A 23309-nucleotide genomic window follows, 5' to 3' on the forward strand; every position below is an offset into this window, starting at 1 on the left:
GACATTCCTCCTTTCCCAGCTGGTCCCTGGACTGGGCAGCTCCCATGTGGGGTTGGGATGTGATGGTGGGAGCTGGGATTGGGCACCTGCAGGAGGGGATGTGGTTTGCTGGGTGTCACAGGGAGTTGGCTTTGCTCTGAGCACGGTAGATTTCAGCTGGAGATTGCAGAGAAACCATCTGATGGGGAGGAAAGGGGCCGAGCGCATCACGGGCTTCCTGGGGCTGCAGCCCCCGGCGCAGTTCCTCATTCCGCTCGCACTCGGGATTCAGGCTCGGTGGAGCTCAGCACTGGGGTGTTGGTGGTATCGCTGAGGGGCCCCCCACTGTCCCGTCATGGCGTCTGCTCTCACCGTCCTCCTCCTCGGTGAGTATCAGAGACAGCCAAGGGCATGTGTCCATAAGAGGGAATCTGAGACCAGGGCGTGTGTCCATAGGGAGGGGGGCGGATCTGAGACCAGGGCGTGTGCCCATATGGGGGGATCTGAGACCAGGGTGTAGGATCCAGTTGCTCTGGGATCTGGTCCCTAATGACCCGACTCCTTTCCAGGCTGCTGGCTGGCCGGGCGGAGCGGGGTGTTCGGAGGTGAGTATCTGTGGGGAATGGGGCAGCTGAGGGAATATCTGCATTAAGCACAAGGGATGTGGGTCGGAGGTAGGGTGACCAGATGTCCTGATTTTATAGGGACAGACCTGATTTTCGGGTCTTTTTCTTATATAGGCTCCTATTATCCCCCACCCCCATCCCAATTTTTCACACTTGCTGTCTGGTCACCCTAGTTGCAGCTGGGGGGCGAAAATCCCCCAAGGGATGATCCTGTCAGACCCCTGCTCCCTCCCACACCCAGAGATGGGGACTGAGACCTCGCCCCACTCATTACAGGGATGGGCACCACACAGGATGAATTCACCTGCACTCAAAGCTCTGCCCCCCGGAAATACAGAGAGAAGGCACCAGCCATCCCGCAGTGCCCCCACAGCAGGATTGAATCAGAAGGACATGGTTTGTGTCACCCCCCACTTACTGCCTGTTTGTTTGTGCATCCAGAGGGGTCCCTCCCCAAACCCTCCATCTCCGTCAGCCCCGGTGGGGTGATCCCCGTGGGGGGAAATGTCACCATCCGTTGTCGGCATCAGCGCCTGGGCCTGAGGATCCAATTCTACAAGGCTGGAGATGGGAACTATCTGAATTACACAGACCCTGCTGGCTCTGAGGCTGAATTTCCCATCACCAGCGCCAGACGGGAACACGGTGGCAGCTACACCTGTTGTTATAGACACAGAACAGGATCAACTGCCTACTCGGAGCCCAGCGACCCTGTGCAGATCATTGTAGCAGGTGAGGGGCCCAGCCCGGCATTTCGGCTCCCAGCCCCACACCCAGCTAGAGGGGACGCCTGGCTGGGGAGCAGGGACACAGTCACTGGGGGGTTCCCCAGCCAGGGGGGAGCAGCCTTCTACCCTGCACATGGTCTGACGCTGCCCTGGTCACAGCGGTGTCGGGCGCCTGCCAGTCGAGCATTAAGGGACGTGGCCTGTCTGTCATGGGCAGGTCGTTCTCTCTCATCCTCTCCCCGAGGGAGGTCTGTGCCCACCGCGGAGGGTCTGGTCTGGGGTGGTTTGGGGGGGTCAATGGCCGCGCTGCCCAGGGTCGATAACGGAGCAGGCCGGCCGGGGGAGGGTGCCTGGCCTTGGAGCCGGAGGTGGGGAGGTTTGGGGGGCCCTTGGCTGCTGGGGGAGCTCGTTCTGCAGCCTGGGCCCGGCCCCGGAGGAAGTTCTGTCCCATGCTCAGACGAGCATGACCCTGATGGTAGCCGGGCCGGAGGCAGGGAGCCGTCACCCCGGGGCCACCCCAGAGCTGGGGGCTGTTGTCGGGTGTCTGCCCTGCAGCTGGGGGCTGGCGTGCGGCACACGGGCTAGCTCGGATGGAGCTGAAAATTAGCAATGGAGCCGTGGCCGGACAGGACTAGCCGCTCGCGTGTGCACCCAGCGCCCTGGGCGGCTTGTCCTCGAGCACCCAGCCCGGGCCCACTCACCCGGCACTCATAGCACCCTGCAGCCAGAGCCGTGGATACGTTGGGCTCAGCCCTCGGGCACCTCGGAGATCAGGACAGAGACCTCGCACTTGACTCCGTCTGCGGGAAGCCGATGCCGGGAGCGGGGGCCGGGCGTGGTGCCCCCGCGGCAGGCTGTGCTGGGGAGGAGCCGCGCTGCAGCGTCTGGGCCAGGTGGAGTCTGTGACGGGCTGATGGCTTCCTGCCCAGCTCTATCACAGCACGGTCCGGCCAATGGGTGCCAACGGCGTGACCCGAGGGCAGGTCATTGCCACCAGGATGGGACAGCGTCTCCCAGCCCAGCGCAGCTGGGGGAAAACGCTGCTCATGGGCGCTGCTACGTGAGAGCTCAGCGGCCACGGGGAATCCAGGAGCTCCCCAGACTGCAGCCTAAATTGTGGGCAAGCGCCGTCAGCCACGGGAGACTGTGCTACACCTGCTGATGCCTCCCGGTGCTGCCCTCCGCCCCCAGCATCGCCCCTGCCTTGCTCGGGGTCAGCTCAGCTGCTGCTCTCCAGCCGTGCGCTGCCCCAGAGAACAGCTCAGTCACTCTGTGTCCAGGGCAGGCCGGACGCAGTGAATGAGGCAGGGGCCACACACGGGCATATGAGGATCCCAAGAACTAGGGAGCTGTGGCTCAGTGTCTGTGGGACTGGGAGCCCAGCTCGCAGGGCCGGGATTCTGGGTGGGGGGAGCTCTGGGATCTGGGAGAGAATCTCTGCCTGGGGGCCCCTGGATGTGCCCAGGGCTGGGGTAGGCCAGGGAGGCAGGGCTGGGTGGGTACCCGGGTCTGGCTCTCACAGCCGTTCTCCTGTGTGCAGATCCGAGCTTACCCAGACCCTCCATCTCGCTGAGCTTCACTTCGGTCACCGCCCCAGGGGCAGATGCCACCATCCGGTGTCAGGGGCAGCGCCGGGATGTGAGGTTCTTCCTGCACAAGGCTGGAGACCTGAACCCGCAGCAACAGATGGACCCTGCTGGGGACGGGGCCGAGTTCCTCATCCCCACCGTGGGCCGGCAGCACGGAGGGAACTACAGCTGCAGCTACCGGCCCCGATCAGAGCCCTTCATCTCCTCGCAGCCCAGCGACCCTGTGCAGCTGGTGATAGCAGGTGAGGAGTCCAGTTCAGCAGCCCAGCTCCCAGCCCCACACCCAGATGGACCCTCATGGGGTCTCTGCACCAATGGGATGCTCAGAGCCAGGCTCTGCCCTGAGCCCTGGACCCAGCAGAGGGGACACCCGGCTGGGGAGAGGGGACGGAGTCACTGGGGGGTCCCTAGCTAGGGGGGAGCAGCAGCTGCTGGAGATTAGGGGCTGAGGGAGGGGGGATCCTTGCCCCTAAGTTTCCTCTAAGGTGCCGCGGCCAGGCCGAGGCACCTCTCCACCGGCCCCGGGCTGCTGCAGCGAGAGAGGGCTGGGGGGAGTCCTCTCTCCCCGCCGCAGCCCTGGGGCAACCTGCACCCCAAACCCGTCAACCCCAGCCCCACTCCAGAGCCCTCACCCCCCTGCACCCCAACCTTCTGCCCCAGCCCTGAGGCCCCTCCCACACCCCAAACCCCTCAGCCCCACCCCCGCCACACATCACCTCTCTGTGCAGGTAACAAAATTAATTCCACACATGGATGTAACAAATGAGAGGGAACACGGCCCTGCCCCCAGGGGGAGCTGCAGAGCAGGGGCCTCTACCAGGGGGATGCTCCCCCAGCGGACTGGGGCCCAGGGGCTGCCGAGCTGGTACTGGCACCCAGGTACGAAAATCCCCCTCCCCCCGGAATGACAGTGATGATCGATGCTGAGTCATGGGGGATGGGAATGGCTGAGTTCCTTTTTCAACCCCTTCCCCACCCTGACGGACACTGGTTCTATTCCTGCAGGGGGAACCGACCCGACCCAGTCTGGAGCAGTGCCGGCTCCCGGCAACACGGGGCCAGGTACTAGGGCTGGAGGGAATCTATTGAGTCACAGATTATGGGGCAGCTTCACCCAGTGGTTGCCCGGGGGGACGGAGTGTTACCGGATGTGCCCATTACTTTAGGGTGTGCTCATTTATTATTCTCTTCTGGGGAGGGGGGAGGTTCTGTAATTCTATCAATGTGCTGCTTGTGTCACTTGTATGTTCATATGGAGCTCTACTTCACCCTTCTGCAAGTTCCCTCCCAATGGAGCTGTCCTGCAGGACCTCGGTTCCCCAGGGCTGGCTTCTTCCAGCCCCAGAATCTCTCTAACTCTCTCTCTCACACACTAACAGAGCAACTCTGAGCAGATCGCGTCAATCAGCTCTCTCAAACTGCTTATATATGTCCCTGGACTCAGTGGGCGGGGTCAAGCAGCACTTTTAAGCTGTCCCCCTTATATGCCACAGCTTCAGCACGTCCCTATCCCCACTTTCACATCACAATTGTACTGGTAGTAACCCACGTGATGAGCAAACCCTACTGGATTTTGGGTGCTACAGGGATCTTTAGCTTAGGTAAAAGAAGCGTTGCTGCAGAGTAAATGGGGAAGCTAAAAACACAAAAGAGTAAAGTTCAGAGAGAGAGAGAAGCAACCAGCTTAACCATACAAGTTGTTTATTGAATAATAGTGATAACCACACAAGGAGCCTAAACCAACATAACAGTTACAGTATTAAAGGTTAATACTTGAATTAGAAAAGAAAACAGAGGGAAGGATCTCACCCACTCCATGAGGCTTGAACTAGTCGGGGTTCCCAGGTGATGGTGATAGTTCAGGGTCCTGAGGGCAGGAGACAGGCAGAGCCCCCAGCACAATCAATCAGGAGATGAAATCCCAGTGGAACTGATGCAGAGTTTGGGTCCAGGCATCAGAACACTGACTTGGGCATAGGTCGGGGTTTTTGTAGAGAAACCACAATGGTTCAAGGGAGAACACTACATTTGTTTATAGGTAAACTGATAACGCAGGGTTTTCTTTAGGCTAGACAATAGGAGCTGATCACTCTTGGCTATGGGTGGTGTTTTCTTCCAGGGAGCTCACAACGCCACTAGGCAGCTTCAGTATTTGGATATCAATCAAGGATTCCTTACTAGAATTGGTCTGATAATTGCTGAGCTGGGTGTGGGCAGGTGTGGGCTCATTAACAGCTGGAGCAGAGATCCCCCATGATGCAGTGCTTCCCTGCTTCCCTGGTCCCAGAGTTCAGTGTGGTTCTCTGGTCTCCAGTCTGTATGCTAATGGAGATGTCTCCCTGTCCCATCTTTCATGCAGATGAGGCTAGGGGAGTGGCCTCTGTTCTCCATTCTATCTGCTAAGGGAGAAGTCTTAATCATGTCACCCTTGTCAGGAGGAGTCTAGGTGTGTCTCCCATCCGCCCTCCCATCTGCTCTCTGCAAGTCTTTTCTCTGATCGGTTTGGGTTCAAGCAGAGACTGGTGTGTGTGTGTGTGTGTGTGGGGGGGTGTTTTATGAGTCAGGCTGGATACTGCGCCCTGGTTCCCCAAGAACACAGAGCTGACTGGTGTCAGGAGGCTGTTCTCAGGGGCAGTGATCCCCCCCCCCGCTGATGGATTTGGAAGGGGGGGCAAAGCCTCCTGCTTAGACATGAACCTGCCGCTAATGGGGCAGCCAGAGGCTTTCTCTGGGGGCAGCCACGGGCGGAGGGGCTGCAGCTCTCTGCGAAGCAGCCAGGAGAAGGCGGGTTACCGAGCTAGATGGGCCTGTTGGCCTCAGCTGCTGTGGCCAGGCCTGGCTGGTGCCATGGCACCATGAGGGGCAGCGGCGTGGGGGGGAACTGGAAATGATTACTCAGCACCCCCTATTGCCTCGCTGGGGCATTGGGGCCAGGCCTGACTCGCAGGGGAGAGTGCCCCCTATGGAACCCCCTGCAATCCAGCACCCCCAGCACCTAAATCCCCCAAATCTTGCTGGCTCTGACCCCACTTGATTCCCCAGGACCCCTCAACATCCTCCCCACAGAATTTCCTGCTGCCTCTGCCCTGCGGTGTCCCAGATGCTTGGGCGCCGCCTGGGGTGGGAGGGGCTGGGGGGGAACGGACCAGCCACTCCCGGCACTCACGGCTGCTGCTGTTTCCCAGGTGGATCGAAACCTCCGGGTCTGACCAGCCCCATCATCGCCGGGGTGAGCGTGGCAGCCGCCATCCTCCTCCTCCTCCTCGTGGCCTTTGTCTGCTTCAGAAAAACCCGAGCCAGTGAGTGTCCCACCTAGTGAGGGAAGGGTTAAACCTGCCGCTAAGCAGGGCGGGATGGGGTCACGGCTTGGATGAGGGACTGTGCTGGGAAAGCCTAGGAGCAGGGGGGCTCAGCAGAGGGCGCTGTTGCATGTGTAATCCCTGTACACACGCACCTGTCCCGCCCCAGAGGTGGCTGCGTCTCAGTGCCGGGCTAAGGGTCCCTGTATAAAGAGCTTCTCAGGTACATGGGGTGACAGAGGAGCCGACCGGCCTGGATCAGGTTTGTTATAATGAGTCACTAACGAGGGAGGATTGGGGACAGGAAAAGCCCCCTGAGTTAATCTGCCCCTCCCCCCGGTGCATGCTCTGGTGTTGAGCTGCTCCCTGCTGGTCTGGCCCACCCCAGCAGGGATCCACGTTCAGCACCAGCAACACAGGGGACATCCCCTGGCACCTGCATCCCTGCTGCCCTGTGAGTGCCGGGCGCTGGTACTGGGGGATCCCAATCGGCTCATGGGGGATTCTGGTTTGTGTCCCTCTGCAGGAAGACGATCCGCACCAAGACCGAGCAGGTAGGAACCCGGCTCCTCCCCCCTCCCAATCGACCTGCCGGGGTCACAGGGCTCCTGGGTTCTGTCCCAGCTCGGGGAGGGGAGTTCGGTCTAGTGGTTAGAGCAGGGGGGGCTGGGAGTCAGGACTCCTGGCTTCTCTCCCTGGTCTGGGAGGGAAGTGGGGTCTAGTGGTTGTGGGGGTGGGGTTAGGGAACAGGGTTCAGTATGAGGCAGAGTTGGGGGCTCTCTGGGTGTGTTGGGGAATCTTCCTGGGTATGGGGGGATATGACATTTACAATGGGATTTTCTTTCTTTTATTTCCAGCCCTTTGTGGGTGTCGAAGGCCCCAGATCTGGGAGACCCCGACTGTGAGTAACACACCTAAGGGGTACCAGAGTGGGGCACATACCTTGAGAAGGGGCGGGGCTTGTGGGTGCTTCCCCCACATGGGGCAGGGCCTGATTTACAGCTGCTGCTGGACGGGACTAAGGAGAGGGTCCCCGAGGTAGCCAGTGTCAGCTGAGCTTCTTGCCTCCCTCCCCACCAACTCCCTGGGGTCACCCTCCCCTCCCCCCTAGTTCAGGGTCTCCCTCTGTGTGCTCCCCATTCTCCCCACCAGGCCTGGGGCTTTGGGGGTCTTCCCTTCACTTCTCCATTGGACCTTCCCAGCCAGTGACCTGCAAGGAATCCCCATCCACTCCTGGCTCCCAGCCCCCTGCTCTAACCACTAGACCCCACTCCCCTCCCAGAGCCTGGGATTGAACACAGATGTTCTGATGCCCAGCCCCCCACCCGCCCTGCCATAACCCCCTAGACTCTGCCGCTGTCTCTGTGCCTCAGTTTTCCTCTCTGTAACATGTGGCTAATGATCCTGGCCCATGCTGTAGGGGCGGAGGATGGCTGTGCTGGGCTCTGACCCCCCTGGCTGGATGGTGGGGTCGGAGCTGGGTGTGGGGTTCTGCTCTGGGCCACTGAGGGTGCAGCTCAGTGGGTGTCTCTGTTCCGCAGACACCTCCATCGACGAAGGGAAACAGCCACAGACCCTGGTAAGTGTCCCCTGTTCCCCCATGGGGCCTGACCCCAACCTTGACCTGCATGGGCCCCGGCAGCCCCCTCACAGCCCCCCCCTTTCCTGGCACACTCAGTGGTTTGGGGTGGGTGGGCTATTGGGAGGGGTGTAGGCTTATGGGATCGCCAGCTGGGATTTCAGGGTGTGTGTGTGTCCCCGTTCCCCCTGCTGGAGGTGATGGGCCCTGCTCTGTGTGTGGGGCAGGCACACACACACACACACACACACACACACACACAGAGCAGTGACTTTCTCCCCTCCCAGCCCGAGGATCCGGAACCCGGTGCCGATGGTCTCACCTACGTCGAGCTGGACCGCCAGGCGCTGCATGCCAAGTGGGGGGTCCCAGCCCCTGCTCATGAGCCCCCCCAGCCCAGTGCATACGCCGCGATCAACGTGAGCCAGGGCCCCCGCAGTGAGAGACTCCCGCAGCCACGGGACACCGGCGCCCAGGGGGTGACAGACTCACCCCCCTGCAGCCCCAGCCCCAGCCCCAGAGAACTCTGCTTCTAGGGAAGATTTAGGGAGGACGCTGCCCCCCCCCACTGTAGCCCCATCCCATCGAACTGCTGTCCCCCTGCCCTGCCCAGACCCATGTATGGGGAGCTGGGAGGGCTCAGCACAGAGCGGGGGAGGGGATGCATAGAGGCAGCTTTTACGGTATTTTGCATCCTGTTAATCTTCAGATTTGTAATAAACACAGATCGATAAACCAGCCCCCGCCTGGGCAACCACAGCTCCTCATCACACCTGGGGGAGACGGGATCGCTCGGGAAGGGGCAGGGGCCCTCCTGCTCTAACCACTAGACCCCAGTCCCCTCCCAGAGCCGGGGTATATTACAGGGTAACTGCTGGGGAATCAGGTTTACGCTGAGTTTCACTGGCAGTAGCAGAATCAGCAAGTGAGCGGCGGCTCTGGACACACTTCCCCTTTTCATGCGTTTTTTGGCTGCTTCTTTTGCAACTTAGGATCTAAATTTATCCCTTCCCCGTCCGATTACGGGGGCTGGAAACCACAACCCTCCCCCCTCTGTCCGGTCTCTGTCTCACACCACTGCGCTAAGAATAGCGTCTGCAGTGATGCTACCTGAGAAGGAAGTTGGGCAGGTCCCTCCACCCTGTTCCCTATCAGCTCTGTGTTCTCAGGGAACCAGAGCGCAGTACCCAGCCTGTCTGACTCATGAAAGACCTTCGCCCTCCCAGCCTCTGCTTGCACCAAAACCAATCAGAAGAAAGACTTACAAAAACCAATGGAAAGGCCGTGGGAGACCCACCGAAACCCCTGGGACAAGGGTGACAGGATTAAAGAAACTCCCCTGGCCTCATTTGCATCAGAGATGGGACAAGGAGGCATCTCCATTAGCTACAGACTGGAGACCAGAGATTCCAAGGCAAGAACCGCACTGAACTCTGGGACCAGCGAAGCAGGGAAGCACGGCATGATGGGGGATCTCTGCTCCAGATGTTAATGAGCCCACGCCTGCACACCCCCAGCTCAGCAGTTATCAGACCAATTCTAGTAATAAATCCTTTATTGGTATCCAAAATATTGAAGTTCCCTAATTGTATTGTGAGCTCCCTCCAAGGAACACTGTCCATAGCCAGGCCCAGGAATGATCAGCTCCTGTTGTCTAGCCTGAACAAAACAACTTTGGTCTTCTCCCTTGAGCCATCAATTTACCCACAAACACACCTAGTGTTCTCCCTTGAACCATTGTTCTTGCCCTACAAAAACCCCTTCCCACGCTCAAGTCAGTGTTCTGATGCCTGGATCCAAACTCTGCCTCAGTTCCACTGGGACGTCATCTTCTCCTGACTGATCATGCTGGGGGCTCTGCCTGTCTCCAGCACTCCGGACCCTCAGCTACCACCACCACCACCTGGGCCCCTCGATCAATTCAAGCTTCACGGAGTGGTGAGAACCCATCTCTCTCTCTCTCTCTCTAGGTGTAGCCTTCTGACCCTGACTTGTGTGATCAGTTATAATTTTCTAAACCTTTCATAATCAAATTTAGGTTTGATTTAATGTTATAACTGTTTTGTTTGTTTGGCTCCCCTATGGTTATTACCTGGCAATAAATAACTTTCATGGTTAAGCTGGTTGCTTCTCTCTCTCCCCGTCTTGGGTGTTTTTTAGCTTCCCCACTTGCCCTGCAGCAACGCTCCTCTTAACTAAGCTAAAGATCCCGGCAGCCTCCAAAGATCCTGTGGGGTTTGCTCATCACGTGGGTTACTACCAGAACAACTGTAAAGTGGAAATGGGGATAGGGACGTGCTGAACCTGGTACATATGAGGGTTGCAGCTTGAAAGTGCTACTCGACCCAGTCTGCTCAGGTGTGCTCTGTTCCAGTGCGGTGCCCGTGGCATATGAGGGTGACCACCTGAAAATGCTGCTCGACCGAGCCTGCTGAGTCCAGGGGCATATAAGGGGTCACCTTGGGAGTGCTGAGTAACACGGTCCTCTAGATGCGCCCTGTTAGTGTGTGTGTGTCTCTGTGTGTGTTCATCTGATTCTGGGGCTGGAAGAACCCAGCCCAGGGGAACCGAGATCCTGCTCCATTGGGAGGAAACTTGCAGCAGGGAGAAGTAGAGCTCTGTGTGAGAACACAAGTGACACAAGCAGCACACTGATAGAATTACAGAACCCCCTCCAGAAAAGTAACCCTAATAAATGAGTGAACCCCAAAGTAAGGGGCAAATCTGGTAACAACCGTCATGCTCCAGGGCGGGGAATCTCTGCCTCACTCCATGGGAGAGGGTCTCTCCGTGGGGTGCCCTCCTCTGCGCTGAGCTGCGGCTCCAGGGAAGTTAGACGGGCCCATTGAAAAGGTCAGGGCAGCCTGGGCATCTCTTGATGCCTCCTGAGATTGCCCCATTCCCAGCTGGTTCCTGGACTGGGCAGCTCCCATATGGGGCTGGGGGATGATGGGGGCGGGGAGTCCAACCACCTGCAGGGGGGGATGTGGTTTGCTGGATGTCACAGGGAGCTGGTTTTGCTCTGACCGCGGTAGATTTGGGCTGGAGATTGCTGAGAAACCAGCTGATGGGGAGGAAAGGGGCCGAGCGCATCACGGGCTTCCTGGGGCTGCAGCCCCTGGCGCAGTTCCGCATTCAGCTCGCACTCAGGCCTCAGGCTGGGTGGAGCTGGGCACTGGGGTGTTGGTGGCAGCTCTGAGGGGCCCCCCCACTGCCCCATCATGGCGTCTGCTCTCACCGTCCTCTTCCTCGGTGAGTATCGGAGACAGCCAGGGTGTGTGCCCATGTGGGGGGGATCTGAGACCAGAGCGTGTGCTCGTGAGGGGGGAGGGGGGGCACGGTGGATCTGAGACCAGGGTATAGGATCGAGTTGCTCTGGGATCTGGTCCCTAACAACACATCTCCTTTCCAGGCTGCTGGCTGGCTGGGTGGAGCGGGATGTTGGGACGTGAGTATCTGTGGGGCAGGGGGAAATTTAGTGTTAAAGATGGGGGCTGAAGGGGGGTGGGGGAGAGGAAAAGAGGAGCTGAGCCATGAACCTTCACCCCCAAACTCAGTTCAACCTCCTTGTATTGACGCTGGGGGGCTGAGATCAGAACCTGGCCCTGCCCCCAGTGCAGTCAGGGGTGACTCCGGATTGACCCCGGGGGGCTGAGATCAGAACCCGGCCCACAGGTTTCCTGTGTAGATGCAGTGAGGTGCCTGCAGGGTCTATTTATAGTCAGGGCTCAGCTTTATGGCGGGGGCTGTTTCTCACTGCATGTTTATGCAGCACCCAGCACCTCTGATTCCAACCCCCAGCCCCTGCTCTAATCACTAGGCCCCACTCTCCTCCCAGAGCCAGGGAGAGAACCCAGGAGCCCTGGCATCCAGCATCCCCTGCTGTAACCTACTAGACCCTACTCCCCTAGTCCTGGCTCCAAGCCCCCTTCATTCTAATCCACAAGACCCCACTCTCCTCCCACAGTTGGGGATATTACCCCAGATCTCAGTCCTTTGCTGTAGCCAGTAGCCTGCCAATCCTCTAAGGCCCTGAGCCAGGCTGACACTGCCAGGTGGCCGTGTGGCCTAGTGGGGAGAGTGCCCTGGGGGGAGCTGTGATCGTCCTGTGTTGGAGTCGGCACCACAACGTGAGTGAGTTTCAGTACAAAGATGGAAACCGGAATGTGCTGCCGGGGACATGGCTGAGTTTCCCACTCGCAACCTCAGCCGAGGTCTGTGTCTGTGACTGTGCCGGGGCCTGTGTCTCACGGCCTGTCTCCTCCTGCCTGCAGAGCCCAGCTACCCCAAACCCTCCATCTCCCTGCACCCCAGTGCGCAGGTCGCCCCGGGGGCAGCCGTGACCATCCGGTGTGAGTGTCGGTGTTTGGGAGCGAGGTTCCTTCTGAGTAAAGCTGGAGACCCGGACGCACGGCGCTCGATGGACCCCACGGGGGATGCGGTTGAGTTTCCCATCCACAACATGAGCCAAGGAGATGCAGGGAGCTACAGCTGCCAATATAGCACCAAGTGGGATCCACCCGTCTGGTCGGAGCCCAGCGACCCCGTGGAGCTGGTGGTAGCAGGTGAGGGGCTCAGATCGGCGGCCCCATTCACAGCATTCCATGGCTGGCTGTGTGATACTCACCTGGGCTGGGGGCTGTCAGGTTAAAGAGCAGTGGGAGCTGCACACGGTGGCTGCTCACAGCTGTGGGGAGAACTCCAAGGATTCCCGGGCAGCGGAAGTGGGGGGAGCTCGAGCCTGGGGTGGTATTTTTTGTGGTGGGGGAAGAGAGAAAACTGGGGGACAGCAGCCAGCAGCTCCTCCCCCGCCCCCAGTGCTCCTGGTGGAAATGGCTGGTAGAGTTTGGAGGGAGGGTGTCCAGCGCTGGGAGAGAGACACCAGCAGCCAGTGAGGTAGCAACCGGGCCCAGAAATGCAGGGACCCAGCGAGCGGGAGCCAGTGGAAAGGGACCCGGTGGCCGAGCTGTGTCATCGAAGGGGCCAGGCACAGAGCTGGCAGGGAGAAAGTCCCGTTGAGAAGGGACAGAGATGGCAGGAACAGGAGGAGGCAGACAGAGGAAAGACAGAGGCATGAGGGGGAAAGTTAAAGGAAGAACCGGGCAGTGAAACATGAAGGAAAAAGAGTCTCTAAGTTACCTAAGTGTAACCCTTCTGCCCATCTAAGTTGGCAGCAACAAGGGCCGGGTTCTGTATCTAGGGGTTCCGTTTCAATAACACAATGCAAAACCGGCTCGAGCCCCCACCCAGTGACCTGGGACAATTACATACCACCCCCCTGGGTACCTCTAAGAGGCAATACTTCCCCTCTCGCAAGCACGGAGTCTGAGTGTAGCAGAAAATGTTTAATAACATGAGGTAAACGACATCAGCATAAAATTGGAAAAACACCACAAACAGGATTCATAACACAAACCATGAGCAAAACCCACCCCAGCAAATTGGGCTGTGTCCTTTCCCTTTGGCTCTTGAATCCAGCAACCCAAAAATCACCCAGAGTCCCCAAAGTCCAACACCCCCAAAGTCTCTTGGGTCCAGCAACCACCCAAAGTCCCAAAAGTCCAACAACCCCCAAAGTCTCTGTCCCTGGTCAGTGCAGCCCCAGAGTAAAGGGGGGGGGGCACGCAGGGTGTTAAGGGGCACCTTACGTGATCCGAGGCTGGGTCTGTTTCTCCGTGGGGGTTCCGCCGCAGCCTTCACCACGAGCCAGTCCACTTTCCTGCCATCCCACGAACTGCTCCGCTCTACAAGCTGCTCTGCTCCGCTCACCGACCTGTGAGCCGTTCCAGCCGTCCCCGCAAACAGCTCCGCTCGCCGTTCCTTGGGCCACTCCAACTGGCCCCGCAAGGCTCCACGCCGCTCGCTGCTCCTCCAGTCGTCCCCACAAATTGCTCCGCCAGCTGCTGAGCAATATAGCTTCAGGCTCCCCCACTAGTTAACACAGCACTCAGTGATCTCAGCTCTTAATAACATCAGCTCTTTTGTGATTTCAGCTCTTAGCGATTTCAGCTCAATAGTAGGGGAGCCCCAGTGCTGGTGCACCATTGGCCCAAAGTGAATTCAGCTCAGCAGTCTGTAACTAGACTCCTAATAGAATCAAAGTGAGCTCTGACATTCAACAGGAGAGAGAGGAGATGGTGCAATTGGTGTTTTAAACTCTCCAAGGGGGCCCATACCATCAGGTACAAATACCTGTCCCCATCCTCTCTCAATTCACTGGGTTTTGTAACCCATGCCCCTTGTCAAGCAAGTGCTATTTAGGTAATGGTGAAGGACTCACTCAGTCCTTCTGTCATACAACAGTTCCACTGGCCTTGATTCACAGAATCAGGGTAACAAAACTTTATTCTTCCTGCCCCAATAATAGAGAAACTGGGGATCCCACACCAGCCAAAGTAACCACTTTCAGTTGCTGTTGTTCCATGCCAGGCGAGTGGGTGTGCCTATGCAAACAAGATCAGCCCCTGGAGTTCTTTTCCACACTCGCCATAATTCACCACCAGATGTCAGGGTAGAGCTCATCCTGACTCTGCTTACATAAGAAATTGTTAGAAAACCACAAGAGAAGTAAGAAAACCGCAGGAGAAGTAAAGCACGAATGGAATGTGACAGAAATGAGCTGTGAGCAAAGAGAAACGGGCTTAAGAAATGAGGAGGAAGTGAGCTGTAGTGAAAGTAAAGCAAATAGTGCGGACAAAACGTCCGCCCAGCACCTTCAGGGGCAGTGACAGGAAGGGAAAAATTGTCCGAGAGCAAAGGGACTGTAAAAAAAGCAGCGGAGGGACAGTAGTTCAGTTGAGAAGCCGACCCATCACCTGGAGAAATCGCTGCAGGTATCTGAGCTGGAACTCAGAGCAGCAAACAGAGACGGTGCAAGGGGATGGCTCCAGACACAACAAACCAGCCTAAGAAGAGAGAAGCCGCGAAGGGAACGTAGAGCGGTGGGGTTCAGGCCTAGTGCCTTGGACGTTCTAACGCCAGATCCTGGTGCTCCATGAATGTAAATTGTTGCCCATGAAGTGGGTTTAATTCAGCCAATGGTAGTTACTGTCCAGGCGAGCTCAGCAATAGTTCCCAGTGTGACCCTACCCAGCAGTTCCTGCTACACCAGCGAACTCTGATTCACTTGTGATCATTCCCCACTGAACTGATTTCTCCTTCCCCAGCTGATGGAGATAAAACGCAATTGGCATCTAGGTCCCCTCGGCCTCTCCTTGCCCTGCCCCAGCCACCCCCCCATGGGTTCCTTGAAGATGGATCCGCACCGTTGCCCTGCTGAGGGGTGGGGGGCCCGTGTCTCTTGTGTCACTAGCCCAGCTCCCTCAATCTTGGATTTGGGGGAAAAGCATCCAGGAGATTCTCCCTGCAGGCCCCTGTATTGGCCTCATCACTGGGGCCAGGTTGTGAGGACCGGGCGCAGTGACCGTGCCGGGGTCTGTGTCTCACGGCCTGTCTCCTCCTGCCTGCAGAGCCCAGCTACCCCAAACCCAACATCTCCCTGCACCCCAGTGGGCGGGTCACCCCAGGGGGAGCCGTGACCATCCGGTGTGAGTGTCGGTGTCGTGGAGCGAGGGTCCTTCTGAGTAAAGCTGGAGACCCGGACGCACGGCGCTCGATGGACCCCGTGGGGGATGTGGCTGAGTTTCCCATCCGCAGTGTGAGCCGGAGACATGCAGGGAACTACAGCTGCCAATACAGCACCAAGTGGGACCCGCCTGTCTGGTCAGAGCCCAGCGACCCCGTGGAGCTGGTGGTATCAGGTGAGGGGCCTCGCTCGGTGTCCCCGCTCCCAGCCCCACACCCAGCTGAACCCTCAGGGAGGCTCCGCGCTGAGGGGACGCTCAGAGCCAGGCTCCGCCCTGAGCTGTGGGCCCAGCAGAGGGGACACGCAGATGGGGAGAGAGGACGGAGTCACTGGGGGTTTCCCCAGCCAGGGGGCAGCAGCAGCCACTGGAGTTTCAGGCCGATGGCTGGGTGCTCGGTTCCATCCCTCCCCCTTCTCAGCCGATGCTCGTTTTCATCCCACAGAGGGAACTGACCCAGCTGGGCCCCAGCAGCCGGATCCCCCCTTGACGGAGCGGGAGGGAGAAGGTGAGCAGGAGAAATGGAACAATTCATCCCCCAGGGAACAGGGCTCCCCGCACAGACGCCCACGGGGCCATTCGGGCCGTTAGGAAGGGGATGGTCCCTGCAGAAAGAACTGATGGGTTCAATTCTTCTATATAGAGGGTGATGGATAGATCCATGAGATGGACAGCCAAAGGTCAGTGGGGACGGATGGCCATGGGTCGGTGGGAATATGGGTCCGGTGGAGAGATGGGAGCTCGTCTGGTTCCGGATAGAAAGATGGATGAAGGCCTTGTCTACATGAAAACTGGACCCGAAATGACGAATCCCGTGTGGTTCCCAACCCCCACTGGTGATCTCAGAGCAAGTCTGGGCTGTTGGTATTATCCCCCCCTGGTTTGATACAGCCCCGTTTGGCAGACAAGCTCCCCTATAGACACAGGGATGTTCCTCCTCCAAAATAGGGACAGCCGTGCCCAGATCTGCTCCGCAGTAACTCCAGGTCTGAATGGCACCTGGCTGGGGCAGAGAGCATCTGTGTGTCGTGTGTCCATCCGTACAGCTCCGAGCACACGGGGGAGCTGTCCCACCACAGGGGCTCCTGGTAATTAATACTAGTCAGTAATGATTTGGGTTCCAGCTTCCATGGAGCCAGGCAGGGGCTGTATCTGTGCTCAGGGTCTCGCTGGGCCGATCCTCCCAGTTCTGGGATCCTGGGGTCGCTGAGCCAGGCTGAATCCCTGGGTCCCATCCTCTCCCCAGTGAAGCCATCTCAGTCCAGGGAAGAGCCGCCATTGTCGGTTGCGGGTGGGGGTGTGTGTCCCTGTTTAACTAACCACAGACACCAGGGCCCCAGCTTTCTCACCCCTGCACCCCGCCCCTGACAGACGCTGGTTCTATTCCTGCAGGAGGAACCGACTCCTCTCAGTCGGGAACGACGCCAGCTCCCACCCGCCCGGGCAGCGTGGGACCAGGTACCGGGGCTGGGGGCAGGAAATCGCCATCAACCCCCCCTGAAACAGGTTTGCTCTATCCAAGGAGCCGCCCCCGGGGGGATCCACGAAGGGCTGGTTAGGTGCGATGGGGGAAGATCCCTACAGCGAATGCCCCATCTGAAATGCCCCTGGGCTTCAATTCATATGCCAGGGCGGGTGGTCACTGGACAGATGCCAGATTGGCTTGGTGGGGGCAGGGCCCAGGAGAGCTTCCCTCCAATGCACAGCCCCACCCCAGGGGCCCCACAAACTGTGTGGGGCACAGCTTGTTGCATATTTCTCTGGGAGAACAGGGCCGGGGTCGGAGAGCTGGGGATAATGTTCCTGTGTATCCTGTCTGTCTGCCTGAGTCTGCAGACAGCCCGGGGGAATGGCTCAGAAGCAGGTCTCCCCCTTCACAGAGGTGCTGCCCAGCAGGGTGTCAACCCTGGAACCTCCCAACCCAGATAGACACCGTGTTAACTCTGTAACCTAACCATTCCATGTGACACTGTTAACTCTGGATCCTAATGATGGCCATTGCTACACCTCCCGGGGCCTGACAACAGTTCTCTCTGTCCCAGGATCTCACCACCTCAGGGATGTCTCACCATTGACCACCACCTTCCACTCCCACTGTGGGTCCAAGGGGCTTGAGCCCAGGAGAGTACACACAGACATATACGCTGGGGCCGGGAGTGGGAGCCAGTCTGCCACCTCGCCCATCTGGCTAATGACCTCTATGGCCTTGGGACCCAGAAAGGAGGCTAACGCCGGAGCCTTTCCGCAGGGTCAGCCAGGCTCCAATTGCCAGCCTTCCCAAAGGCCGCGAGACAGGCATCTATATCTCCCCCGTCCTGAACCTGGGGCAGCAATTTAGTGCCTAGGTTCCCTGCGGAATTGGCACCCCAGGGTCCATCCCCACTCACCCCGGATGGGTCCCTCTGCCTCTCAGCTCCGCCATTGCCAGTTCATCTCCTGCTGTTCTGCCTTCTGCCTTCCCTGTCTCTCCTGGTCCTCTGCCTCCTTCAATCTCCGCTCCAATTCCATCCGTCTCAGATCCACCGGGGAACCGGGTAGAGACCCCCTGCTGGTCAGGGACATGGGTCTCTGTGATGCCAGGTTGCTCCCCGCCTCTCTCTCAGCCCCAGCTGGGTCAGGAACCAGCTCCTTACAGGGATCATCCTCTTCCAACTGAACAAATAGCTGTGCCTTGGTGAGTTTTCCATTGGGCAACCTTCTTAAGGAGGTGGTTATAGGCAATCTCCACGCTCACAGACTCACAGGCCTGTGCTCTCTCAGCTCCCTATGGTCCCTAGGGGGGATCCCCCTTCAGTGTGACAGCCCTTCTCGGGGGCCAACTCCCTCTTGGGGGTTTAAGCCCCTCCACCTCCTGGAGCCGCACCTCTCTGAGCCTTAGCATCCCTGTCTCTCGCCGTGGGCCCCCTCAGGGAGTCCACTCGCTCTGGACCCCCGGGGCCTCCACTCCCAGAGGGAATAATGCCACCCTGATCTATAGACCAGAGTGACTCTCAGCCAGCGTAAAACAGGAGGGTTTATTGAGCGTCTGAACACAGCACAGGAAATTCTCCGGGCCTCAGACCTGGCCTCCCTCAGCCCAGCACATCCCAATCTCCCCTGCATCCAGGTGGGCTCTGCCAGCTCCCTCTCTCCAGCCCAGAGCCCCCCTGCTTCCCAGCTGGGCATCTGAGATCACCGGCCCCAAACCCCCTCTGTCCATTGTCTTCTATCCAGGTGACCAGGATCCCCTGGGCCTCCCCTCATCTCTTCTGTCCTCTGGCCCCCTCAGGCTGGAACCAGCTGGTCAGGTCACCGGGGTCCTCTCTCCTCAGCCCTTTGTCCTCCCACTGGCCAGAACCGGCTGGTGGCCAAACTGGGCTGAGCCTCTTAGTCTCCAGGTCACCAGTTGTTCGGGTTCCCCATCTCCAGGCCGTTGTCCGGGGGTCCCAGCTGCCAGGCGAGGTCACACCTGGTCCTCTGCAGCAACAAACCCTCTCCCACCACCTCATTACACATGCAGTGCACGGGGAAACTGAGGCACACACACCCGATTCATATAAAACACTACAAAAATCCCCAAGTTCCTCACAGTTCCTCTGGCTGGGTTTTCTCCCAGGGGCCCCGTCTCTGTACGGTGAGGACGGGGAGCAGTGACTGTGCCGGGGTCTGTCTCACGGCCTGTCTCCTTCTCACTGCAGAGCTCAGCTTCCCCAAACCCTCCATCTTCCTGAGCCCCAGCAGGGGGGTCATCCTTGGGGGAGCCGTGACCGTCCAGTGTTGGGGTCGGCACCAGAACATGAGGTTCCTTTTGTACAAAGTTGGAAACCCGAACGCGCTGCAGGACGCGGAGCCTGCTGGGGACATGGCTGAGTTTCCCATTCGCAACGTGAGCCGGAGAGACGCAGGAAGTTACAGCTGCCGATATAGCACCAAATCAGACCCGCCCGTCTGGTCAGAGCTCAGCGACCCCGTGGAGCTCGTGATAGCAGGTGAGGGGCCCAGCTCGGCATTCCCGTTCCCAACCCCACACACAGATGGACATTCAGGGGATCTCGGCGCTCAGAGCCAGGCTCTGCCCTGAGCCCTGGGCCCAGCAGAGGGGACGCCTGGCTGGGGAGTGGGAACAGACTCACTGCGGGGTTCCCAGCTGGGATAAGGAGCAGCTTCTGGAGATTTGGGGCTGAGGGAGGGGGGATTCCTTGAAAACAGCCACAAAACAGCTGCAGTGGGGAGGGCCCCCAGGATTCCTGGGCAGCTGAAGTAGGGTGAGAAACAGGGCCGTCCTTACCCATACGCAAACTATGCAGCTGCGTAGGGCACCAGGATATTTGGGGCAGCAAATTGCCCCAAATTTCCTGGTGCCTTAAGCAGCTGTGTGCTGCTCCAGTGTCCAGTCCAATCCGCCAGCTGGCTGAGCCGGCCAGGAAAGCTGCCCCCGCTCCCACCCCACACCCACTCCACCCCTTCCCCATAGCCCCCGCCCCTGCTCTGCCTCCTCTTCCCACCCCCGCTCCACTCCTTCCCCTGAGCGGCATCCCGGGGGACTGCAGCAGGGGTCGGGCGCGCCCAGCACTCACCGGGTGGCGGGAAGTGAAGCGACCCAGACCCAGCCCACTCCACTCTGCCAGTGAGTGCTGGGAGGCAGTTCCTCCCTACCCCCCAAGCCCCAAGGCTGGAAGCCAGGGGAGCAGAGTGGAGCGGGCTCTGGCCGGGTCACTCCATTTCCCGCCGCCCCATGAGTGCAGGGTTGGGTCCGGGTCACTCCACTTCCTGCTGCCCCGTGAGTGTGGGGTTGGACAGAGCCTGCAATCACTGAGCGGGAGGAAGTGGAGCGACCTGGCCCCAATGCACTCCGCCAGCTCGTGCTGGGGGGCGGGATCCCCCCTGAGCCCCAAGCCTGCTCCTGCCCCCCACAGACCTTGAGCGCAGCCCCCACCCCCACAGAGGCCTGAGGCCAGCCCCTGCCCCCCATGGTGGGGCTGTGTAGGGCACCACAATGTCTAGGGATGGCCCTGGTGAGAAAGAAAACAGATGGGACAGCAGGCAGCAGCTCCCCACAGCCTGGAGCGCTCCCGGCAGAAAGGGCTGGTAGAGTTTGGAGGGAGGCTGCCCAGGCCCTGGAGAGAGACACCAGCAGCCAGCGAGGTAGCAACCGGCCCCAGAAATGAAGGGCCCCAGCGAGTGGGGAGCCAGTGGATTGGGACCCTCGTGGCTGAGCTGTGTCATCAAAATGGCGCCAGGCACAGAGCTGGCAGGGAGAACGTCCCGTTCACAAGGGACAGAGATGGCATGGAGGACTAACTGTCTTGATTTGAGCTGGAACTCAGAACTAGGGTGACCAGATAGCAAGGGTGAAAAGTCGGGACAGGGGGTGGAGTGTTTTAGGTGTGTATATAAGACAAACCCTGAATATCAGCACTGTCCCTATAAAATCGGGACTCTGCTCACCCTACTCAGAACAGCCAACAAAGACGGTGCAAGAGGATGGCTCCAGATCCAACCAACCATCCTTAGAACTCGGCCTCCAAACTCAGACCATACAGAGGCTGCAATCAGAGAAACCACGAAGGGAACGTAGAGCGGTGGGGTTCTGGCCTAGTACGTTCGAACTCCAGATCCTGGTGCTCCATGAATGTAAATTGTTGCCATGAAGTGGGTTTAATTCAGCCAATGGTAGTTACTGTTCAGGCGAGCTCAGCAATAGTTCCCAGTGTGACCCTACACAGCACTTCCTGTTACACCAGCGAACTCTGATTCACTTGTGATCATTCCCCACTGAACTGATTTCTCCTTCCCCAGCTGATGGAGATAAAACACAATTGGCCTCTAGGTCCCCTTGGCCTCTCCTTGCCCTGCTCCAGCCACCCCTCCACGGGCTCCTTGCAGATGGATCCGGGCCATTGCCCTGCTGAGGGGGGGGGGGGGCCGTGTCTCTTGTGTCGCTAGCCCAGCTCTCTCGGTCTTGGATTTTGGAGAAAAGCCTCCAGGAGACTCTCTCCCTGCAGGCCCTGTATCGGCCTCGTCACTGGGGCCAGGCTGTGGGGACGGGGTGCAGTGACCGAGCCGGGGTCTGTGTCTCATGGCCTGTCTCCTCCTGCCTGCAGAGCCCAAACCCAACATCTCCCTGTACCCCAGCGGGCGGGTCGCCCTGGGGAGAGCTGTGACCATCCGGTGTGAGTGTCGGTGTCAGGAAGCGAGGTTCCTTCTGAGTAAAGCTGGAGACCCAGACACACGGCGCTTGATCGACCCCGCAGGGGACGTGGCTGAGTTTCCCATCCGCAGTGTGAGCCGGAGAAACGCAGGGAGCTATAGCTGCCAATATAGCACCAAATCTAATCCGCCTATCTGGTCGGAGCCCAGCGACCTCGTGGAGCTGGTGATAGCAGGTGAGGGGCCCGGCTCCGCGTCCCTGCTCCCAGCCCCACACCCAGCCGGATCCTCAGGGGGTCTTGCCCTCAGGGACACTCAGAGCCAGGCTCTGCCCTGGGCCCAGCAGAGGGGACGTCTGGCCTGGGAGTGGGGACAGAGTCACTGGTGGGTTCTTCAGCCAGGGGAGAGCAGCAGCTGCTGGAGGTTTGGGGCTCAGGGAGGAGGGATCCCTGCTCCCAGGGGCATAGGCGCCAACTCCATGGGTGCTCTGGGGCTGGAGTATGCATGGGGAAAAATTAGTGGGTGTTCTGCACCCACCGGCAGCCAAGCTTCTCTCCCCCCCACCTCCTCCTCCTCCCCTGAGCGCACCGCGTACCCGCTCCTCTGCCTACCTCGCAGCGCTTGCTGCCGCCAAACAGCCGTTTGGCAGCATAGCATGTTCCAGGAGGGATGGGGGAGGAGCGGGAACCTGACACGCTCAGGGGAGGAGGCGGAGAAGAGGCAGGGCTGGGGCAGGGATTTGGGGAAGGAGTCGGAATAGGAGTAGGGAGGGGGTGGAGTTGGGTCGGAGACTTTGGGGGAAGGGGTTGGAATGGGGCAGGGCAGGGGCAGAGTCGGGGTGGGGCCGGGGGCTGAGCGGGTTAAGCACCCACCGGCACAAGCAGAAATCGGCGCCTATGCCCAGGGGGAGCTGCAGAGCAGGGACCTTTCCCAGGGGGATGCTCCCCCAGCTGAACCCGCTCTGGGGATGCACAAAGGAGTGGGGGGCCCAGGGGCTGCCCAGCCGGCCCCAGCACTGAATTCGCTCCCCACCAGCCCGGACAATTAAAGCCATAAGAAACGCCAGGTTGTGGGCCGTTCAGTGTCACCATTTCAGCCCCTTCCCACCCGGGCCTGGGTGCTCGCTTCCGTCCCCCCGCATCTCAGCCGACGCTCGTTTTAATCCCACAGAGGAAACCGACCCAGCTGGACCCCAGCAGCCGGATCCCCCCACAATGGAGCCGGAGGGAGAAGGTGAGCGGGAGAAATGGAACAATTCACCCCCCAGGGAACAGGGCTCCCCACTCAGACACCCACGGGGCAATTTGGACTGTTTGGAGGGGGGATGGTCCCTGCAGACAGAACTGATGGGATCAATTATAGAGGGTGATAGATAGATCGATTAGGATGGACGGCCACGGGTCGGTGGGGATTAGGGTTTGTGATGGGTTGGATCACAGAAACCCCCTTGGGGCTGCCAACTGATGTGTTGAGACTACTTCTGCCCCTGCTTTCCTGCCCTGGCAGCTTGGGACTTCAGTGCCCTGCCTGGTTTGAGCCAGACCCGCTAGCCTGCTGCAAACCCAGACCCAGGTTTGAACCACGTTCCACAAACAGCAGGCTTAACTGAAAGCAGTTTAAGAAATGATACCCCTCCCTCCCCCTGTGTAAAATCCCAGCTACAAGATGGAGTTTTGGAGTCACATGGGCAAGTCACATGTCCATGCATGACTCAGAACTTACAGGCAGCAGCCATGGTTCACATGCTACCTTGAACATCCTCAGGTAGACTTCTTCTGTGGATTGGAGCCTTCCAAG

The 23309-nt window shown here is 59.2% G+C and overlaps 1 protein-coding gene across 1 annotated transcript; it reads left to right on the forward strand.

The window, feature by feature from the left end:
* Positions 1 to 334: 334 nt before the first annotated feature.
* LOC135893082 (alpha-1B-glycoprotein-like) lies at positions 335 to 9776 on the forward strand. Its single transcript, XM_065420868.1, has 7 exons — positions 335 to 365; positions 549 to 584; positions 1047 to 1337; positions 2874 to 3164; positions 6108 to 6221; positions 7763 to 7800; positions 9771 to 9776. The coding sequence occupies exons 1-7, from the start codon at positions 335 to 337 to the stop codon at positions 9774 to 9776; spliced, it is 807 nt and encodes a 268-aa protein (XP_065276940.1).
* The last annotated feature ends 13533 nt before the right edge of the window (positions 9777 to 23309 follow it).

This window comes from Emys orbicularis, chromosome 21 (assembly GCF_028017835.1).
Source record: "Emys orbicularis isolate rEmyOrb1 chromosome 21, rEmyOrb1.hap1, whole genome shotgun sequence".
NCBI classification, from domain to species: Eukaryota; Metazoa; Chordata; order Testudines; family Emydidae; genus Emys; species Emys orbicularis.